This window comes from Tauraco erythrolophus, unplaced genomic scaffold (genome assembly GCF_009769465.1).
Source record: "Tauraco erythrolophus isolate bTauEry1 unplaced genomic scaffold, bTauEry1.pri scaffold_58_arrow_ctg1, whole genome shotgun sequence".
NCBI classification, from domain to species: Eukaryota; Metazoa; Chordata; class Aves; order Musophagiformes; family Musophagidae; genus Tauraco; species Tauraco erythrolophus.
Window position 1 is genome coordinate 302,611 of NW_028238626.1, and position 17,267 is coordinate 319,877.

Genomic DNA, 17,267 nt, shown 5'->3' on the forward strand with positions numbered 1-17,267 from the left:
AACTTGGAGAATCTAGGGCTAGGACGTGACTGAGTGATCTGAACCACTTTGCAACCGGAGTTCGTGCAGCCAAAGCACCTTCTCGTAATGCCCAGCACAAAGCGTTTCGACCAAGAGTCACCAGCAACCCCCACAGGACGGGGGCTCAAACCCTGGCAAAGGCCAAGAGGTCAGAGCAGACCACCAGTTCATCGTTAGTCCTCAACGCAGTGCTGAAGCAGAAGAGCTAAATGACCCTCAGATGCTTAAAAAGAAGAGTCAACAGAGAAAGGAGATGGATTTCGAGAAAGTGTAACTGCGGTTGAGCCAAGTAACGGTGTGTGGCCCATAGCCTGGGGTTTTTTAAGAACACCGGGTAATGGAGAGCCATGAAAACTCTTTGAAGGCCACAATAAATGAACTCAGAGACATTTAACAAGCATTATGTGATTAACTTTCCAAAAAGAACATCAAGGGATAATCGATTCTAAAGTAAAAGTAAACTTTTCAGGGATTAATGTTCAGGTAACAAAGTTTCATTTCATCCAATCTAAAGAAAGAAGTAAAAAATGGAATGTGAAGCCAAGCAATGCAAATTGGAAACGCAATGCCAACTGTCAGCAGCTGGGGCAACCAACAACTGCGACAACCAGCTGAAGGAAACGGAGCATTGGGCACCATTACAACGCGTTGCCCGGGATGGGTGCGGAGGCCCCATCCCTGGAGGTCTTCCAGACCTTTTCAGCCGGACAAAGCCCTTCGTGTCCTGCTCGGATGGCGATGCTGACCTCGCGTTGAGCGGGACGTTGCACTAGAGACCTCCCAAGGTCACTCCCAACAGGAACGGTTCGGCCATTCTCCACCTCTCCATGTTTTCCAGCCTGACCTCCGTGTTTGCCCGGGAAATGCTTCAGCCGAAGGATTTATTACGTTGAACGGTGGGGCAGTAACACGAGTTTTACCAGATCAAAACACACAGCAAAACAACTGAACAGACACTCCAGTACCAAACTCTGCGTTTAAAAAACAAACCCACAAAACTCAGCTGACTGAGCTCAGCATCCTTTCAGCCATTTTCTCCTCAAAAGACGAATATACTTTAGTCTCACCCCTTTCACCCTCTCAGCCCTCTCCTCTCACCATCACAATTTCCTCGTGCCCTTCCACCACAAGCTGACCGAAAGCCTCATCGCAGCCGCGTTGCACAATCCTCTCTCCAACGCCCCACTTTCAAGCCTGGGCTCCCTGAGCAGAAGGGGTTGGGCGGATTCTCCACACCCATGCCTCACTTGCACCAGGCCACGTGCCATTTTTGTCCTCCAATTTTACCTTAGACTCCCGCCAACTTAATTTCCACGTCTCACAGTCCAACAAAACATCCTTCGCCAACACCTCCAAAGAAAGTGTCGGGAGGAGGCAGAGCAGACAAAAGACTGCCCAGTAAGGTCTTAGGAGGAAGGACAGCAAACTATAAACAAGAGACTCCACCAAGGCAGATGTTAAGAAACTCCATAGGCAAGATCTTACTGGAGGCAAATCCACAAGGAAAAAAAAAAAGGGATTACAGAAAGCTGGCAAGTCCTCAAAGCAATGGTGCTAATGGCACACACAGAAATTATCCCGGTACAAAGGAAAAACAAGCGTGGTAGGAGACCAACTTGGCCAACTCACGTGAGCTCGTTCCTCTCGCCCGGTCTCAGGCGCAGGAGGGCACGCACGTGGGAAGTGGAAATTAGGTCAGATTAATAAGGATAAATGGAAAAGAGCGGCACCAGCACCACGGACTGGACTCCAAACAGCCATGCAAAGAGTAGGAGGCAGCCAGCAACGACCTGCGAAGACAAGAAGTTCTCACGAACGTTAGTACTAAACGTAACAAGGTGAAGAAGATCGGTCCGTGACCCGGCGCGCAGAAACAGCGACTGCGAGATGGCACCGAGGACAAGGTGGTTTGTGCCTTTGTCCAAAAGTCTTCACTGCAACCAGCAGAGAAGTGTCTGGCACAAAAAGCAGCCCCCAAAGGATACATCTAAGCTTTCAGTAAAAAAAAAATGCAATGTCAGATTTTCACTGACTTGACCCTGGAACGCTTCACTGTCTGGAGCGACCTGGGAAGAGCTCCAGCCCCGAGAGCTCCGGCTGAGCGACGGCAACTGCGCTGGGACAGGCAAGAGCAGCACCCGCCTTTGGAAACAAACAGCTACGGACGCGGCGGACTCGCAGATCGCTCTGATGCAAAACATCTGAAAAAGCAACAAGAGCTACAACCTGTAAGCCCCGGGAAGACACGGCAAGCATGAGTCCATATGGATGGATCAGGAGCAACCGATGTCTTTCTGCAACGGGGTCACAGACCTTCGGCGCAACAGCGAAGCCCATGTTAAACATCATACATCAAGTGACGTTTCTCACTGTTTCACACGGCATTTTCAGAATTAATTTAAGGAAGGACAAACCTTCTCCAGGCTCAGAGCAATCCTGATTTGGTAACTATTCTGAGCGTGTTTATCAAAGATAACCACGCAAATTGAAACGAGTATCAACGTGGACTGGGCAAGTTCTCCCAGCTTCAGCTCTTTCCAATTTTCTTATTAACCAACCAGATGATGGAAGAAAGTATGCTTATTAGAATCGCAGGTGGCCCAAAACTAAGAGTGACTGCAAGGATTAGAATCCTAAATGGCTTTGTCAGATTGGAGAAATTGTCTAAAAAGGATTAAATTCCCAAGGGACCGTTGTGAGGGTCTACACTTACGCAGCACTAATCACTTGCCCAAGAACAGGACAGAGAGCTGCTGCTGAGTTAGCGACCCTTCAGAAAAGGATCTGGGGGTCAAAGGGGATCAGGAACCAAGAAGAGTCAGCAACACCGTTTCCGAGAAAAGGCAACCACCGTGCTGAAGCACACGAACAGAGACGAGCCTGCAGAGGTCCTGCTCCGTGCTTTTTCCAGCACCGGCTGAGTGCTGCACCCAGCCGTGGGGACCACTTTTCCAGAGGGACGTGATCAAGTGGAGAGAGTCCAGAGGAGTGTGAAGATGAACAGAGGACCAGAAAAACGTCAGGGACGAAGACCGGAAGTTATTAAGCCCAAACAAGAGGATTTTGCTGCAGTTTTCAAGTACAGAAAGAGGCTGCTGCAAAAAGGAAGGGAATGATCTGTTCCCTTTGTCCTCAGTAAGCGGCTGAAATGGGGAGCAAAAAAGATTCAGGTTAAACTTTCTAAGGAAAAGGACAGTTAAACACTGGAAGAGGTTTCACAGAATCACAGAATGGTTTGGGTTTGAAGGGACCTCACAGACCATCCAGTTCCCACCCCCCTGCCATGGGCAGGGACACCCTCCACTACACCAGGTTGCCCAAAGCCCCATCCAACCTGGCCTGGAACACTGCCAGGGATGGGGCAGCCACAGCTTCCCTGGGCAACCTGTGCCAGTGCCTCATCGACCTCACTGTACAACATTTCTTCTTGACGTCCAATCTAAATCCATCCTTTTCCAGTCTAAAACCGCTGCCCCTTGTCCTGTCACTACAGGCCCTGGTGAAAAGTCTCTCTCCATCTGTCTTGTAGCCCTGTTAAGTATTGAAAGGCCGCAATAAGGTGTCCCTGGAGCCTTCTCTTCTCCAGGCTCAACCACCTCAACTCTCTCACCTCAACACAGCAGAGGTGTTCCTGCCCTCTGACCATTTTTGTGGCCTCCTCTGGACCCGCTCCAACAGCTCCATGTCTTTCCAGTGCTGAGGAAATGCTGTTCATGTCCAATTTTTCAACTACCAGTACCCCGAAGCCCTTCTCTGCATGGCTGCTCTCCATCCATTCATCCCCCAGCCTGTGCTGGTACTGGTGACTGCCCCAACCTGGTGCAGGACCTTGCACTTGGCCTCGCTGACCTTCACAAGGTTCACATGGGCCCACTCCTCCAGCCTGTCAGGGTCCCTCCGGATGACATCCCTTCCCTCTGGCTTATCAACTGCACCACTCAGCTTGGTGTCACCCACAAGCTGCTATGGATGCAGTCTATCCCACTGTCTATGTCACTAATTAAGATATTAAATAGTATCGGTCCCAGTGTGGACCCTGGAGGGACACCACTCGTTACCGGTTTCCAGTTGGACATTGAGCCGTTGACTATCATCTTTGGATGTGGCCATCCAGCCAATTCCTCATCCACCTAACAGTCCATCCATCACACCCATCTCTCTCCCATCTCCTGGGAAGGCTTCCGATAGGCCGTTGCTGACAGTCTTTTAAAAGCTGGTTAGACAAACATTTCTCAGGAAGGACGGACACCCCGACCCCAGGCAGGAAGGTGGGTAAACCATCTCCCACTGCCCTTTCCCGTCTCACCGGGGGATTGCACAAGGTTGCTCCTGCCTCACGTGCAGATTCTGGGCTCTTCTGGACCCTGCCAGCTATATCAGGAACTGAACTGGCCACGACGCCTGGTCATTGTTAGTCCCAACAATTCTGTTCTCTTGGTTCTCCTGCTAGTTCTCTACTGCTTCCTTCACCAGCCTTGAAAAGATCGTCCTCACCCCCTACCTTCGGTTCTGCAAGGTTTTTCAGGTGCCTCACATGGCTCTGCCCACAGCACCTTCTTTCCACCCTTCATGCTTCTTCCAGCCAGCCTTATGTTTTAATTTAACACCATCTCTCAGCCCTATGTTGATGATTCATAGTTCTGCCTTTCTATTCCTGGACTGTCTCTTGTCCAAAATGAAGTCTCAGCTTATTTCCCCCTCCAGCATTTCAAGTGAGTACCCACAAGCCCAAGCTCAACGTGATTAAAGAGAGCTGTTACTAATCCCAGCTTTGTCCTCTCTTCCCCCAAGCTCTTGCTGCTCGATGACTGGGGATGTCACTTGGACCCTGTCTGAGAGTTAAGGACGCAATTCAGACGCTGCTACAGGGAACGGAGTTCATGGACCTGACTCTCCTCTCCATGTCCTGGTTGTCCCTAAGCCCTACAGAGTGACACAAGTCTTAGTCCCTGAGACACAGCCTTCACCACCGGGCCACACGAAGACCCCAGGCTTCCGCTCTACATCCATCACCGCTGCACCTTCCCCTCAGAATGGTCTGTAAGGCAGAGAATCGAGCCTCGTCACATCCAGTCACAAGATTATCTCCCTATCCCTTCTTCCTTAAGCAGGCCAACCCTCCCTCCGAATCCCCTCTCCAGGTCCTCCTCTTCTGCCACGTCAAGCACGAGCTGCTCGTCTTCACCCTCCCAAACTACTCACGCGCCAACGACTATCCCTCCTTCGCTGCGGAGCCGGCTCCTCTCCCTCCCAAACCACGACAGCCATCCCCACCTCCCAGCTGCTGGATTTCAAGCAAACACCTCTCTATTTTCTCCCAGTCGTACTTCATGTTTGGAAAGAGCTCTCTGTAAACAACCTGGAATCCGCTTTATTATCCTCTTTCAAATCGCTCCTTAGAGCTCTCCTGCGCCTCTGTACTCACCAGAAACATCAAAACCAGCCCAGGTCAGGTGGCTGCCACGTTAAGTCCAGGTCCACGATGCAGCCCGTGCTGTCCCACTTTCTCCGCGCTCCCCACCTGCTCACCGGCACCTGCCTCTCATTTCCCAATGAACGACCAGACCTCTGCAGCAGGGCTGCCCTTGTCCTGGGTTTTCCAGCATCTCCTGCAGGAGGAACCCGATCAGACGGGGCTCCAAGGTCTGACTGTAACAAAAAAAACAGCAACGGAGGCAGCAGGCTCAGCCCTGACCGTCCCCAAACGGACGTGCCGCAGCGCTCTCCCCGCTGCAGCACCCACCACCCACCAGGACAGCCCCAGCCTCGGGCGCCCACCGGCCGCCACCGCTGCCTCCTCCACGGATTCGCTCCATTCACCTCCGCCCGTTCATCGGGAGACCGGGGAAGGGACACGCACTCGCTAGAGCCTGAGCTGAAGGTCAAATCCCTTCCCATTCAGCACAGGAGCCACCGCTGGGCTAAATACCAAAAGCAGCCCCAAAAAACAACAGCAGGAGGCAAGTGAGCAACAGGCAGGCGGCAGGGAGCAGCGTCGGGGGCTGACAGCCCACGTTATCCGCCGCAGCAAGGCCAGCCATGAGATGACGAACCCGGAGCTGGTGGCTCCCGACCCTCCGGGGCTACAGCAGCAGCACAAGACTGGGATTTCGGATGCAGCAGCCAGCAACCAGCTGGCTGTGAGTGAGGCACAGTGCTCTGGATGACTGAGTGGATTTCATCAGCAGATCACATGGAAAGAACAAGATCTCACACATAACCTCGGGCAAGAGCTTCCCGAGTGACTCACGTAAATCAGAGGTTGCAGTGCCGAGATGCAGCCCCACGGCACCGAGCTGCTGAGGGCGGATCACAGAATCATGGAATGGTTTGGCTTGGAAGGAGCCTTCAAGATCATCCAGTTCCAACCCCCCTGCCATGGCCAGGGACACCCTCCACTACACCAGGTTGTCCAAAGCCCCATCCAACCTGGCCTGGAACACTGCCAGGGATGGGGCAGCCACAGCTTCTCTGGGCAACCTGTGCCAGTGCCTCACCACCCTCAGAAGGAACAATTTCTTCCTCAAATCCCATCAAAATCTCCCCTCTTTCAATTTCAAAGCCATTGCCCCGTGTCCTGTCACTCCACACCCTTGTCCAAAGCCCCTTTCCAGCTTTCCTGTAGCCCCTTTAGGCACTGGGAGGTGCTGGAAAGTCTCCCCGGAGCCTTCTCTTCTCCAGGCTGAACAGCCCCAACTCTCCCAGCCTGTCTCCAGAGCAGAGGTGCTCCAGCCCTCCCATCATCTTCGTGGCCTCCTCTGGACCCGCTCCAACAGCTCCATGTCCTTCTGCTGTTGGGACCCCAGAGCTGAAGGCAGCACTGCAGGGGGGTCTCCCGAGAGCAGAGCAGAGGGGCAGAAGATGCAAAAGTCCCTTTTGCTCCATGTGGCATGAGCTGGGCCACTCTGCTCTGTCTAGATACCTATTTTATTGGTATTTGTAGGAATTCAGAAACACCAGGGGTTTGCCAGGTCTGGCTGAAACTGGACAGCGAGTCTGAAAGCTGCTGGGGCAGGAGAGGCAAGCAGAGCAGAACAGGGCTTAATCATAAGAACCTGCTTTCAGCAGGGACGCAGGCTAAAACGATCACGATTTTCAGCCATCCTGCCTCAGAAGACTCCTTGCTCTCACTGCAACACTTCAGAAAACCCACCTGAACAGGAAGACCCAGCTCCGGCACTGCCAGCGATGCCCAGAGCACTGCAGGAGGAGGCAGAAGGAAAGAGGACCACAGCTGCCTTTTCCACGCTGGGCACCGCAGGCAGAAGTAAAACAGACGTGGTTTGTTCACTCCCTGCAGCTGCTGTACAGGAGGCTCCAACTGGCAGAAAGTCCTGGAGAAGGATTTAGAAAAATCAGACGCCGAAGCAGGAAGGTGGGATCACGCAAAGGATGACTCCTGCCCAGCAAGGGATGCCATAGACACACGATGGCATCACCGAGGTGCCCGCCGAGGTTGAAAGCTCTGGTCACGGGCACGTTGCTGGGGCAGCCCTCGTATCCCTCAATTTCTAGTGGTGAGGCTTTTGTACCAACCTTTCAACCCACTGCTGCTTCTTTGGAACTCACGGCTGTGCCCGCACCCCTCACGCTCACCGCCGGCCGAGGGTACGACCGGGATCCCAGCTCAAGCTCGCACTGCCAGCCAGAGGGCTGCTGCCAGCTTGCCCAGGGGCACCAGGAACTCCCAGTCTTCCCCAGGGTCTACTTCTGATGAGAAGAAAAGGTGGGACCCATTTCACATCAGCCTGCCCATCTGGAAACACAGCTTAAGGTCCAGATCAGACATAATTCGGCCACCCCAATTAACCAAAAGTCCTATCACCAGCTCTGCATGGCCAGCCTGGATGTCGCTAATGCTCATCCTGGCGAAACTCCAGAGGTGGTGAGAGCCTGGTGCTGCCCAAGACTCGAAGGTCTCTGCACAGAAAGCAGGCACGCTCCATCAGGAGCTCTGGGAAGCCGTCTAAAAGTGGATGGCAAGATCAGCTACTCACAGACCTATTGCCAAAAACTCACCACACTCAAATTTCTCGTACTGGGTCCTCATCAGGCAAAGCTCTGGCCACTCCAGCCCAAGCACAGAAGGAAAGCGCAAGCAACAGTCCCGGCCACAAACCAGGATCTCACCCTGCACCGGACGCAGAGGCAGGTCCCGGGGTCAGGGTCGGCCGGACGTCGCTGCTTGGGGCAGAACTGCCCCTGAACAAGCAAAAGATTCCGTGCAACCCACGGTGAAACTCCCCGCAGGGAGACATCGTGAGAGCGATGAGGGGTGAGGAAGGCTGAACAAACCAAGGGAAGAGAGAACCAGCGAGGACTAAACAACACACAGAAACCACACCGCGCTCCGGAAGACCTGTCGACGTCCGGCAAAACACGCGGAGGAAGCATCCCTTGGAGAGGCCCTGGCTCCTACAGCCCTGCCCAGACATCCGACTGGTGCCGCAGTCACGGGCGGGACGCACCGCCAACGGACCGCCGGCCGTCTCACACAAGCTCGGAATCAGCCCAACACGGGTCCGTTCTGCCTCCCCCCCAGCCCCAGCCTGGCATCACCCCCTCCTCGCCGGTGCCCACGCTCGCATTCACACGGTTGCACCACGAGCCCAACGAGCAACCGAAAACTGATCCACCCAAACCCCAGTGCAAAGCTCGTTCCTACCAGAGCAGTTCCCTGATCATAGAATCATAGAATGGTTAGGGCTGGAAGGGACCTTCAAAGGTCATCTAGTCCAACCCCCCTGCAAGGAACAGGGATATCTCCAACTAGATCAGGTTGCTCAGGGCCTCGTCCAACCTGGCCTTGAACGTCTCCAGGGATGGAGCATCCACCACCTCTCTGGGCAACCTGTTCCAGTGTTCTACAACTCTCATGGTAAAACATTTTTTCCTAATACCCAATCTGAATCTACCTCCCTCTATTTTAAAACCATTACCCCTTGTCCTATCACAACAGGCCCTCCTGAACAGTCTCTCCCCATCTTTCTTCCAGCTCTCCAGGCAGCAACGAGTGCTGGCAAACGGGAGGGCAGGCAAAGAGCTGCCAGGTGGGGAGAGCCACATTGTCCCTTCTAGCGACAACCACACTGTGTTGGATTGAGGTAACGGTGAAACTGCAGCCACAGAAATCTCCGATGCTCTCACTGCGGCCACATCCAGATCCCATTCCTTCCCTGCGCCGTACCTCCACGGCCCCATCTCTTCCTCCGCAGCCACAGTGTCAGAGCTCCTGCCCCCGCGGTGCCAGAACTCTTCCCTCCACGGCACCTGCGACTTCATCCTACTCAGCCTTCAGCTATCAAGGTCACCCTCCAGTCTTGCTGCTCCAGCTTCATCATTTCTCCCAGCTCCTGTCAATCACAGCACCAAGTAATTTCTTTTTCTGATTTTCCGACTCCTCCACAAGACCTTGTTGTGGAGCTGTAAGCCCTACAAGGTAAGAACTGCCGTATCTTCCAGCTGTGCACAGCATCTGGCAAAGGTGGCTCCAGATGATTGGGGCCACAGTATAAAACGTCATAAAAATAGCGGATGTTTTTGTCGGAGCGTGCTACAGCCCTCCTCCAGCCGTGATCCTGCTCTGCCCGTCGCTCTCACGGGGCCGAGGTCTCCCCTTGCACCAGGACCTGCCCCAGACTCTTCCCAAGCAGATCTTCCTGCTCGTGCCACCCACACCGGGCATCGGCTCTGGGAGATGCTGAGCAGCGTCAGCCCTGCAGCTGCTCTGCCAGGGAAGGACAAACGCCATGTCAGAGGACCCGGGGCTTTTCCTCACCAGCACGGAAGGCGGCTCAAGAAGCGCTTCCGAGTACCCTCAGGAGTCTCTCCCGGGAGCCTTTGCCCTGAGACCCAGCACCCCCCATCCCAACAAAACAGAACGTGTGATCGGAACACTGGCCCGATCTCTCTTTTTTGTGTTCTTTTAGCCACCCCTGCACTTAATTTCCAGCAAAGCTGGAGACTACGGTGACAGAGGAATCCGGCCCCGATCCGGCAGGCGGAAGGCACGCGGCCGCCCAGGGTGCCCAGCTCCAGCCCCGGGAGCAGAGACACGCTGCCGGCTCTGCAGTTCGCTTCTCTCGGAGGAGACGGAGCTCCTCTCCTCCCACCACACCCCACCACCATTCCCTGTGGTTTCCCAGCCTTCGGGAACTCACAGGCACACGTAAACAGGGCGATTCTGCAGAGGTCATGGAATTAGCAGGAAAAAGCTAGCTAAGCAGAACGCTCTCCTTCCCAAAGGGTATAATTTACTTGAGGCTGATTCAGCTGAGCAAGGGCATGCCAGCGAACCCTGCGCGCGGGCCGGCGGCACGGGGATCCCCGGAACCAGGGCAGGACGCTGGGAGGACTCCAGCGATCTGCGCTTTCATCGTCCTCGAGAAGATACTGCATCAACGGCAACTCCTACGTCAGATTTTGCTGTGTGAATCAGAGCGGCAGGAACTCGTTTCAAAGACCTTGGAAAAGGAAGCAGAACAGAGCTGTAAAACTTACGCTGGCACCGACTAAAATTACAAGGTTCAGCCAGTTTAACTTATCAGAAAAAGAGATGGAAAAGTGACCTCATTAATGGGTACCAGTGGCTTTAAACGCAAAACCCCCCAGTATCAAAGAACTACTGACTCTTACAGGGAAACACAAAAAAAAACCATCCAGGATGCTGGAGATGCCTATTGAAAAAATTATGCTAATTATTAACAGCGAGACAGATAATAATGGAGAAAAACCCCTAAAGTAGCCAGACCCTAGACTGTAACTGTATCCCAAAGACGTGCCTTAACCAGATGCCTTCTCTTTAGCCGACTGGGAAAAGGCTAGAATCCTGGGATGAAAGCGCTCATACCGCATGACCCAACCGTCCGTTCTGGTCCTGACCCCAGGAAAACAGCCGGGCCCCGGGGCGATGCGGAGGCAGCGTTCAGGGCAGCTCCTGCCCAGCACGCGCCAGACGCGGAGCCGCGGCTCACCGCCCCTGCAGCCTTCTCCAGGGCTTCTTTCATCCTGTGCCTCTGCCAGGAAAGCAACAGCTGAAAGACACGGAGGAAAGCTTTTCCAAGCTAATCCCGCTTCTTAAAATGTGGAAAGGAACCAGAACGAGTTTAGAAGCGTGTTGGAGGCGTGTGAAAGGACAATAAAGGGAAAGACACACACTCCAGTTGCCTACCCGCCTTCGAACGGAGAGTCTTCCTCTTGCCACCCGGCCACCAAGTCCTCTCGCCACGGCTAACAACCTCCCCAAGCTTTTCCCCAAGAGCTGAGCCTTCAGGTGGGCTGCAAGACATGTGCACGGCAGCTAACGTCAGGAAAAAATTCCTATCATGCCACAAAAGCTCTGTTGAGGGATCTCACCTACTTCTCCTCATCCATCTTCCACCTCCTCCCTCCCGCACACAGGCAACCTCTGTGCAACCATCTTCTCAGCCTCCCACCGTGATCCTCCTTCCGTATCTCCACCTTCCCGGCTCACTCCTGTTTGCCAGCGGATCCGGGCTGGCTCCCGCCACCCCAGGTGACCCGCGGTCCCCAGCTGGCGCATCCCTCAGGGAACCCCTGCCCAGAACCTGCATCTTGGTCACTGCTGAAAATTCACTTCTATGAAAGAAATTAAGTGCTGTGTAATTACTGTTCCAATTACAAGTTCTATTAATACAATTCTGTCCGTAGTCTGTCCCAGAGTAACACAGTTGGAGGTCACATTTGTTACGAGCACAGGGGCTGCACCAACCTCAGCGCCGAAGCTGCGCACCATTCTGCTCCATGCACGTACAAAACCTTCCAGAGAGCTCCGCAGCTTGCGGCAGCCTCTCAAATCCGGCCAAGAAACACGCCTGGGATGAGGGGAACGCTTTTTCCAAGCCCCCTGAAAATCTCTCCAAATTTGGTGGTTAGAAACTACCGAAAACCACCGGGTCCTGCCTGTGATTCAGCTGACGCTGGCGACCAGCCAAACCCACCGCCCTCCTCCCCGGCGCTGGGTGCCCAACAGCCTCCCCCTGCCACGGCCCCCGAACGGAGCTCCAGCTCCACGGAGGGCACCAAACCAAAGCCCGTTTCGCCCTGCCCGCCGACCCAAAGCCCACTCCGTGGCCCTCCTTGGCACGAGTCACAAACCCACACGGTTTCGGTACAACACATCTCCTGCTAACGCTTCACCCTCCTACCCACCAGTGCTGCTCTGAAGGTGAAAACCCGCTCGGAAGCAACGGGAAGCTCGGCTGCGGCCGGAGGGCAGGCGGCTCGGACACACCACTACAGCTGCGGAAAGGAACCAGCCCTTTTTCCCCTTTTAAAAACGAAGGAATTGCCTGCAGAAAAAAGAATCTGGCAAGAGGAAGTGAGCAAGTCTTGCAATATCCAGCACTCGGTGTGGGGAAGTGGGATTTGGGATTTCACTGGCAACTTGCATAACAGATTTTAGGACCAGCAGCAGTCCTGACGGTCACAGAATCCGATCTCAGGATCAGGAACATAAACAAACCAACAAACAAAAAGCCCTCTTCCAGCAATTTCTGCATCAAGCCTGAAACATGCAGTTTAGAAAGATATTCCCTTCTCCAGCAGAACTCTTCCAGTGGTTAACTACCCTCGCCACTAATTCCATCTTTCGTATATACTTGGTAACGTATTCCACGTAACCACATATCACCAGGATCACCATTTAACCCAGCACCCAGCAGGTAAGTGGGGAATGCAGCCAGGATACGGAAATCTGCGGGATTCCTGCTCTGCCAAACCTGCAGCTGGAAGGAAAGGAAGGAGGAGGTGGGGAAGGACCAGAAGAGACAGGACGGATCTGAGGATGCCCGGCCTCCAGCCCCATCACGCAGCCCTGCGTGATGCCAAGCGAGACGCGCCACGGCCGCCTCGTCTTCGGGTCGGGCAAGACGGCTGCCGTCCGGCGTCGGGAAGTCCCGACCGTTTGCAGCTGCGCCTGAAAGGATTTTGTTTTCACACCTCCCTTTGAGCAGCAGGAGAAAACCCGCACCACGAGTGAAGTTGCTAAGAGACGCTCCTCAACGCCAACGTGCCCACCACCAGCTCACGCACGCTCCCACGGCGCAGGCGGGCAGCGGCGGGCGAGGACGGGCAGCGGCGGGGGGGGACACACACCCCCCCAGCACCCGGGGAGCAGCGGGGGTGGCCCTACATCCTCGTGGGGAGCGAGACGAGGCGCAGGGATGCAGGGAGCCCGGGAGCGTTGGCCACCCGCGCTCTGCCTGCGGAGACGGCCCCAAGCGCAACGCCGGAGCGAAGCGCGGGTCTCGTACAGCGGTATGTCAGACTGGTACTTGCTCTGTCCCACAGCACGGGAATCACAAGCAGGATCAGACCCACGTCATCGCAGTTACCAGTCCCTCGGGTCTTCCGCTGCAGCCGGCATCAGAACCATGAGGAAGCACTGCAGGAACCCCATGGGAGCGAATGTGAGATGGTCTTGCTGGGCCAGGACCACCCTGACCTCCCCAGCTGGAGAACAGCAGGAGCCCCGACGCAGAAGGTTAGGGCACTGCCACGGCCTGTGCCAGCCCTGCGTGTTCCCGCTGATCTCTGGTACAAGCCCTTTCCCTCTTCACCTCATTAAATTCCATTAATTCAACATTGTTCTGTGGCGGACCTCACCGAGCGGTCACGGAAACAGAAAAAAGCCCCCTCCCTTTACAGGATTTACGTTTGCCCCATTCCGATCCCATCGAGCGTCCTTTGTCCTTGCAGCGCAACGCAGACGGAACGGATTCTTTGATTTATATTCCCTCGATCCCGCAATCTTCCCGACTTTTGTTGCGGTCCCTCTCACTCCTCTTCTTTCCAAAGAAACCATCCCAAAGAGGGAGGCGAGATGCCGGCATCCCGAGAGGGCTGCAGGGCACCCGCCGGGCACAGACCACCGCGCCGGTGCCGCGTCACCTGCCGCGGAGCCCGGCACCACGCCGCACTCCCGCCCGCGCCGCGCCAGCGGGGCCACCGCTCGCCGAACCGGTCCCGCGGGCCGCCGGCAGCCACGTTTCTGATGCGAGTTAGCGGGAGCTGCCAAAATCCAGCGGAGACGGCGAAAACCGCGGCAGGGAAGCGGCAACGCTCGCCACGCCGCCGAAGCGGGTCAGGATGAGGATTCCCGGCGCAGCCCGGGCGGCGCTCGCGGCCCCGGGGCTCTCTCCGTTACCGGGCACATCCCGGCTGCCAAACCTGACCGTTTAGGATCAGCGAAGCCGGCGGGAGCCCCCGGCGGGGCTGCTGCCAGCCGCCCCCCGCCCCGCAGCCGCCCGGGCACGGAGCCGCGACCCTTCCCCGTCCCCTTCCCTCACCCATCCCTTCCGCGGCTCCATCTCAGCCTTCTCCTCGCGAGCTCCTCGGGCCGGGACGCATTTTCCGCGTTTTTCACGCTACCCGGCCCCGGCACGCCGCGCAGCCCGCGGGATGCGGTCGCCCATCGGTTCCAAGGGCAGAGCCCCGGTGCCGCCCCCCGGGGGAAGGACGGAGGCGACCGCCCCCCCGCCCCGCGCGGGCCGCGACCACCGCAGGCCGCAGCCCCCGAACGGAGCCCGGCCAGACCCCCCCCGCCCGGCACGGCCGCCCGCCCCGCCGCGGCTCCCGGCAGCGGGGGGCGCCGCGCCCCGCAGGCCCCGGCTGGCCCCGGCGCAGGCCGCGGCCCGGCCCCGCCGCGCCTCCGGCCACCCCCGCGGCGGCCGCTTCCCGCCGCTGCTGCGGGGCGCGCCGGGCAGCGCTGCCGGTCCCGGCCCGGCGAGCGGAGCGGGGCGGCGCGGCGGGGCGGGCAGGGCTCCAGCCGGGCCCCGCGGGCAGGCGGCGGGCGAGGCCGCCGCCCCCGGCGGGCACCGGGAGCAGGTGCAGCGGCCGGTGGGGACAAAGGGTAGCGGCGCGGGCCGGCCCGGTTCGGTTCGGTTCGGCGCGGCCCCGCTTGGCCGGGCCCGGAGGGGAGCGGCGCGGCCCGGTTGGGCTGGGTTGGGCTCGGCCCGGTTCGGTTCGGTTCGGCCCGGTTCGGCCCGGCCCGCGGCTCACCCTCGATGGAGATGACGTGCTCGCGGATCTGGCTCTGCAGCGCCAGGTCCTCCACGCGCTCGATGAGGTCGTAGATGGCGTAGATGTTGGGGTGCACCGACTCGAAGCGCCCGATCTCGGCCCGGATCGCCGCCGAGTTGGAGAGCCCGAACTGGGGCGGCGGCGGCCCGCCGGGCTGCGGGCCCGAGGGGCCGGGCACCGGCACCGGCACCGGCCCGCCCGGCGCCGCCAGGCTCTGCTGCTGCGGGCTCTGCCCGGGCCCGCCCTGGAAGTTCATGGCGGCGGCGGCGGGGCCGGCGGTCAGCGGCGCGGGGCCGCCGGCAGCCGCTGCATGGCCGCGCTCTGCGGGCTCCGCCGCTCTGCGGGCTCCGCCGCCCCCGCCCCGCCCCGCCCGCGCCGCGCCGCCGGCAGCGCGCCCCGCGTCACGCGCCGCCCCCGCCCCGCCCCGCCCGCGCGCGCGTCACGGCGGCCCGGAGCGGGACCGGCCCCGGGGCGGGGCGGGGGGAGCGCGGGCCGCGGCCGGGGGGCGCCGTGCCGTGCCGTGCCGTGCCGTGCCGTGCCCGCCGCCCCCGGCTCTGCCCGCCGGGCAGCGCCGCTCGCCCCCCGCCCGCCCTCCGCCCCTCCCGCCCGCGCCCCTCCGGCCCGCCCCCGCGCTGCCCGCCCCTCTGCTCTCGGGGCCGGTTGTGCCCACGACCCCCGCGCAGACCCCTCGGCAGCCCCGCGGGAGGCCGGGCCGGTGCCCCCCAGCCCGGCACCGCCCCGACCCCCCGGCTGCCCGCGCTGCCTCCCGCCCGGCCTGCGGAGGTGGTTCCGTGGGTGCGCTCGTCGTGCCAAGGTCACCGATGGAGCTGTGAAACGTGGCCGGTCCCTGGATGGTCCCCAACCCCCTTCTCACAGGGCCCCACTGCTGCCACCTCACTCACACGCCTGGCACAGGCTGCTTTGGCGAAGGCCGGTGCGGTAACGGCACCGTCCGGGATACCCTCACCCGTCACCCAGGGAACCCTCATCCATCACCCGGGGGACCCTCACCCATCACCCGGGGGACCGTCACCAGGGGATGCTCAGGGGCGGCTGGGCACAGGAGACAAGAGCGGTTGGTGGGTTCATCTAACGAAGCCACAGGCGGTCGCGCGGATCGGGCACTTGGCAATCGCTACCATCAGGCTGCCCGCCCCATCGCTCCCGTCGGGAAGGGGCCGATAAAGCCCACCCCGGCTGTGTTGCCCCTAAAATCAGCCTGTGAGGGGCGACCACAAGAACGAAAAGGCTCCAGCAGGGCACCGCACTGGTGGCACCGCGGGCACAAGCAACCTGGCTCAGAGATGGTGCGAGAGCCAGCCGAGCTCCTGCCAGCTGCGCTGGGAGATTGATGGGAACCGGAGTCTTCCAAAAAGATGAGAAACGAAGAGAAGAGCATCGCAAGCCCTGGCAGATTAAACGAGAAAGTATAATTAGGGAGACGAAGAGAGAACTGGAAAAATGGCCAGCTGAGGGAATCAAGGCCCCAAGGAATTCTCCCTCAGTCCCACTGGGACCAAAGCCTGGCGGGGTGGCGATGCCCTGGTGCCCAGGGGGGTTCGGGGGCGGCTGCGGAGCAGGGCCTGGGCCGTGCTGGGGGCAGCTGGGGGCTGGCTCCCACCCACCACCCTTCTCGGAGGTGGTGGTGGGGGGAAGGGCTGGAGGAGGAGGAGGAGGAGGAGAGATCTCTGGAGGGTTTCTAACCAGAAACGCCTCCCCAGGCTCAGGGATCCCGCAGGGTGCCGGCAGCTGGGTGCAGGAGGGGGGTGTGGGTGGGAGAAGGACACCCACCCCTGCCCTCCTCGCCTCCCTCTCCTGGCCTGCCGGGATTCCTCGAGAGCACGATCCGTGCAGCCTACACCGCGAGCAGCGGTTTATTAGAAAAAAGACTTTTATCAGGGTTTTGTTGAAAACTTTATAAAATCCACATCTATTAGAGCGCCTGGATCAACCTCAGCGACGCTTTCGGAGACCTCGTGATGGAGTCGTGAGCCCACAAAAGCCACCGGGCTGGCTCTGCCCGGGACGTCGGCTGCAGCCGTGCTGGCTCTGCCCGGGACGTCGGCTGCAGCCGTGGCCGTGTCTGTTCCGTTCTGCCGTCTCTGCCGACGCAGCGGGCACACGCCTCGCACACCCTGGTCTCCCGGGCCGTGCCCGGAGCCTTCCCGGAAGCCTGTTTTTTCATGTGTGTCTGTCTGGACCGG

General features: G+C 58.4%; 1 protein-coding gene across 3 annotated transcripts in view; it reads right to left on the bottom strand.

The window, feature by feature from the left end:
- Window positions 1-15,319, bottom strand: part of AGAP3 (ArfGAP with GTPase domain, ankyrin repeat and PH domain 3) — a 142,599-nt gene extending 127,280 nt beyond the window's left edge. For all 3 annotated transcript variants that reach the window (XM_086630885.1, XM_086630887.1, XM_086630886.1), the window contains exon 1: window positions 15,043-15,319. In XM_086630885.1, coding sequence (XP_086487011.1) covers window positions 15,043-15,319 — 277 coding nt within the window. The remainder of the gene's footprint in view (window positions 1-15,042) is intronic.
- Window positions 15,320-17,267: the final 1,948 nt, after the last annotated feature.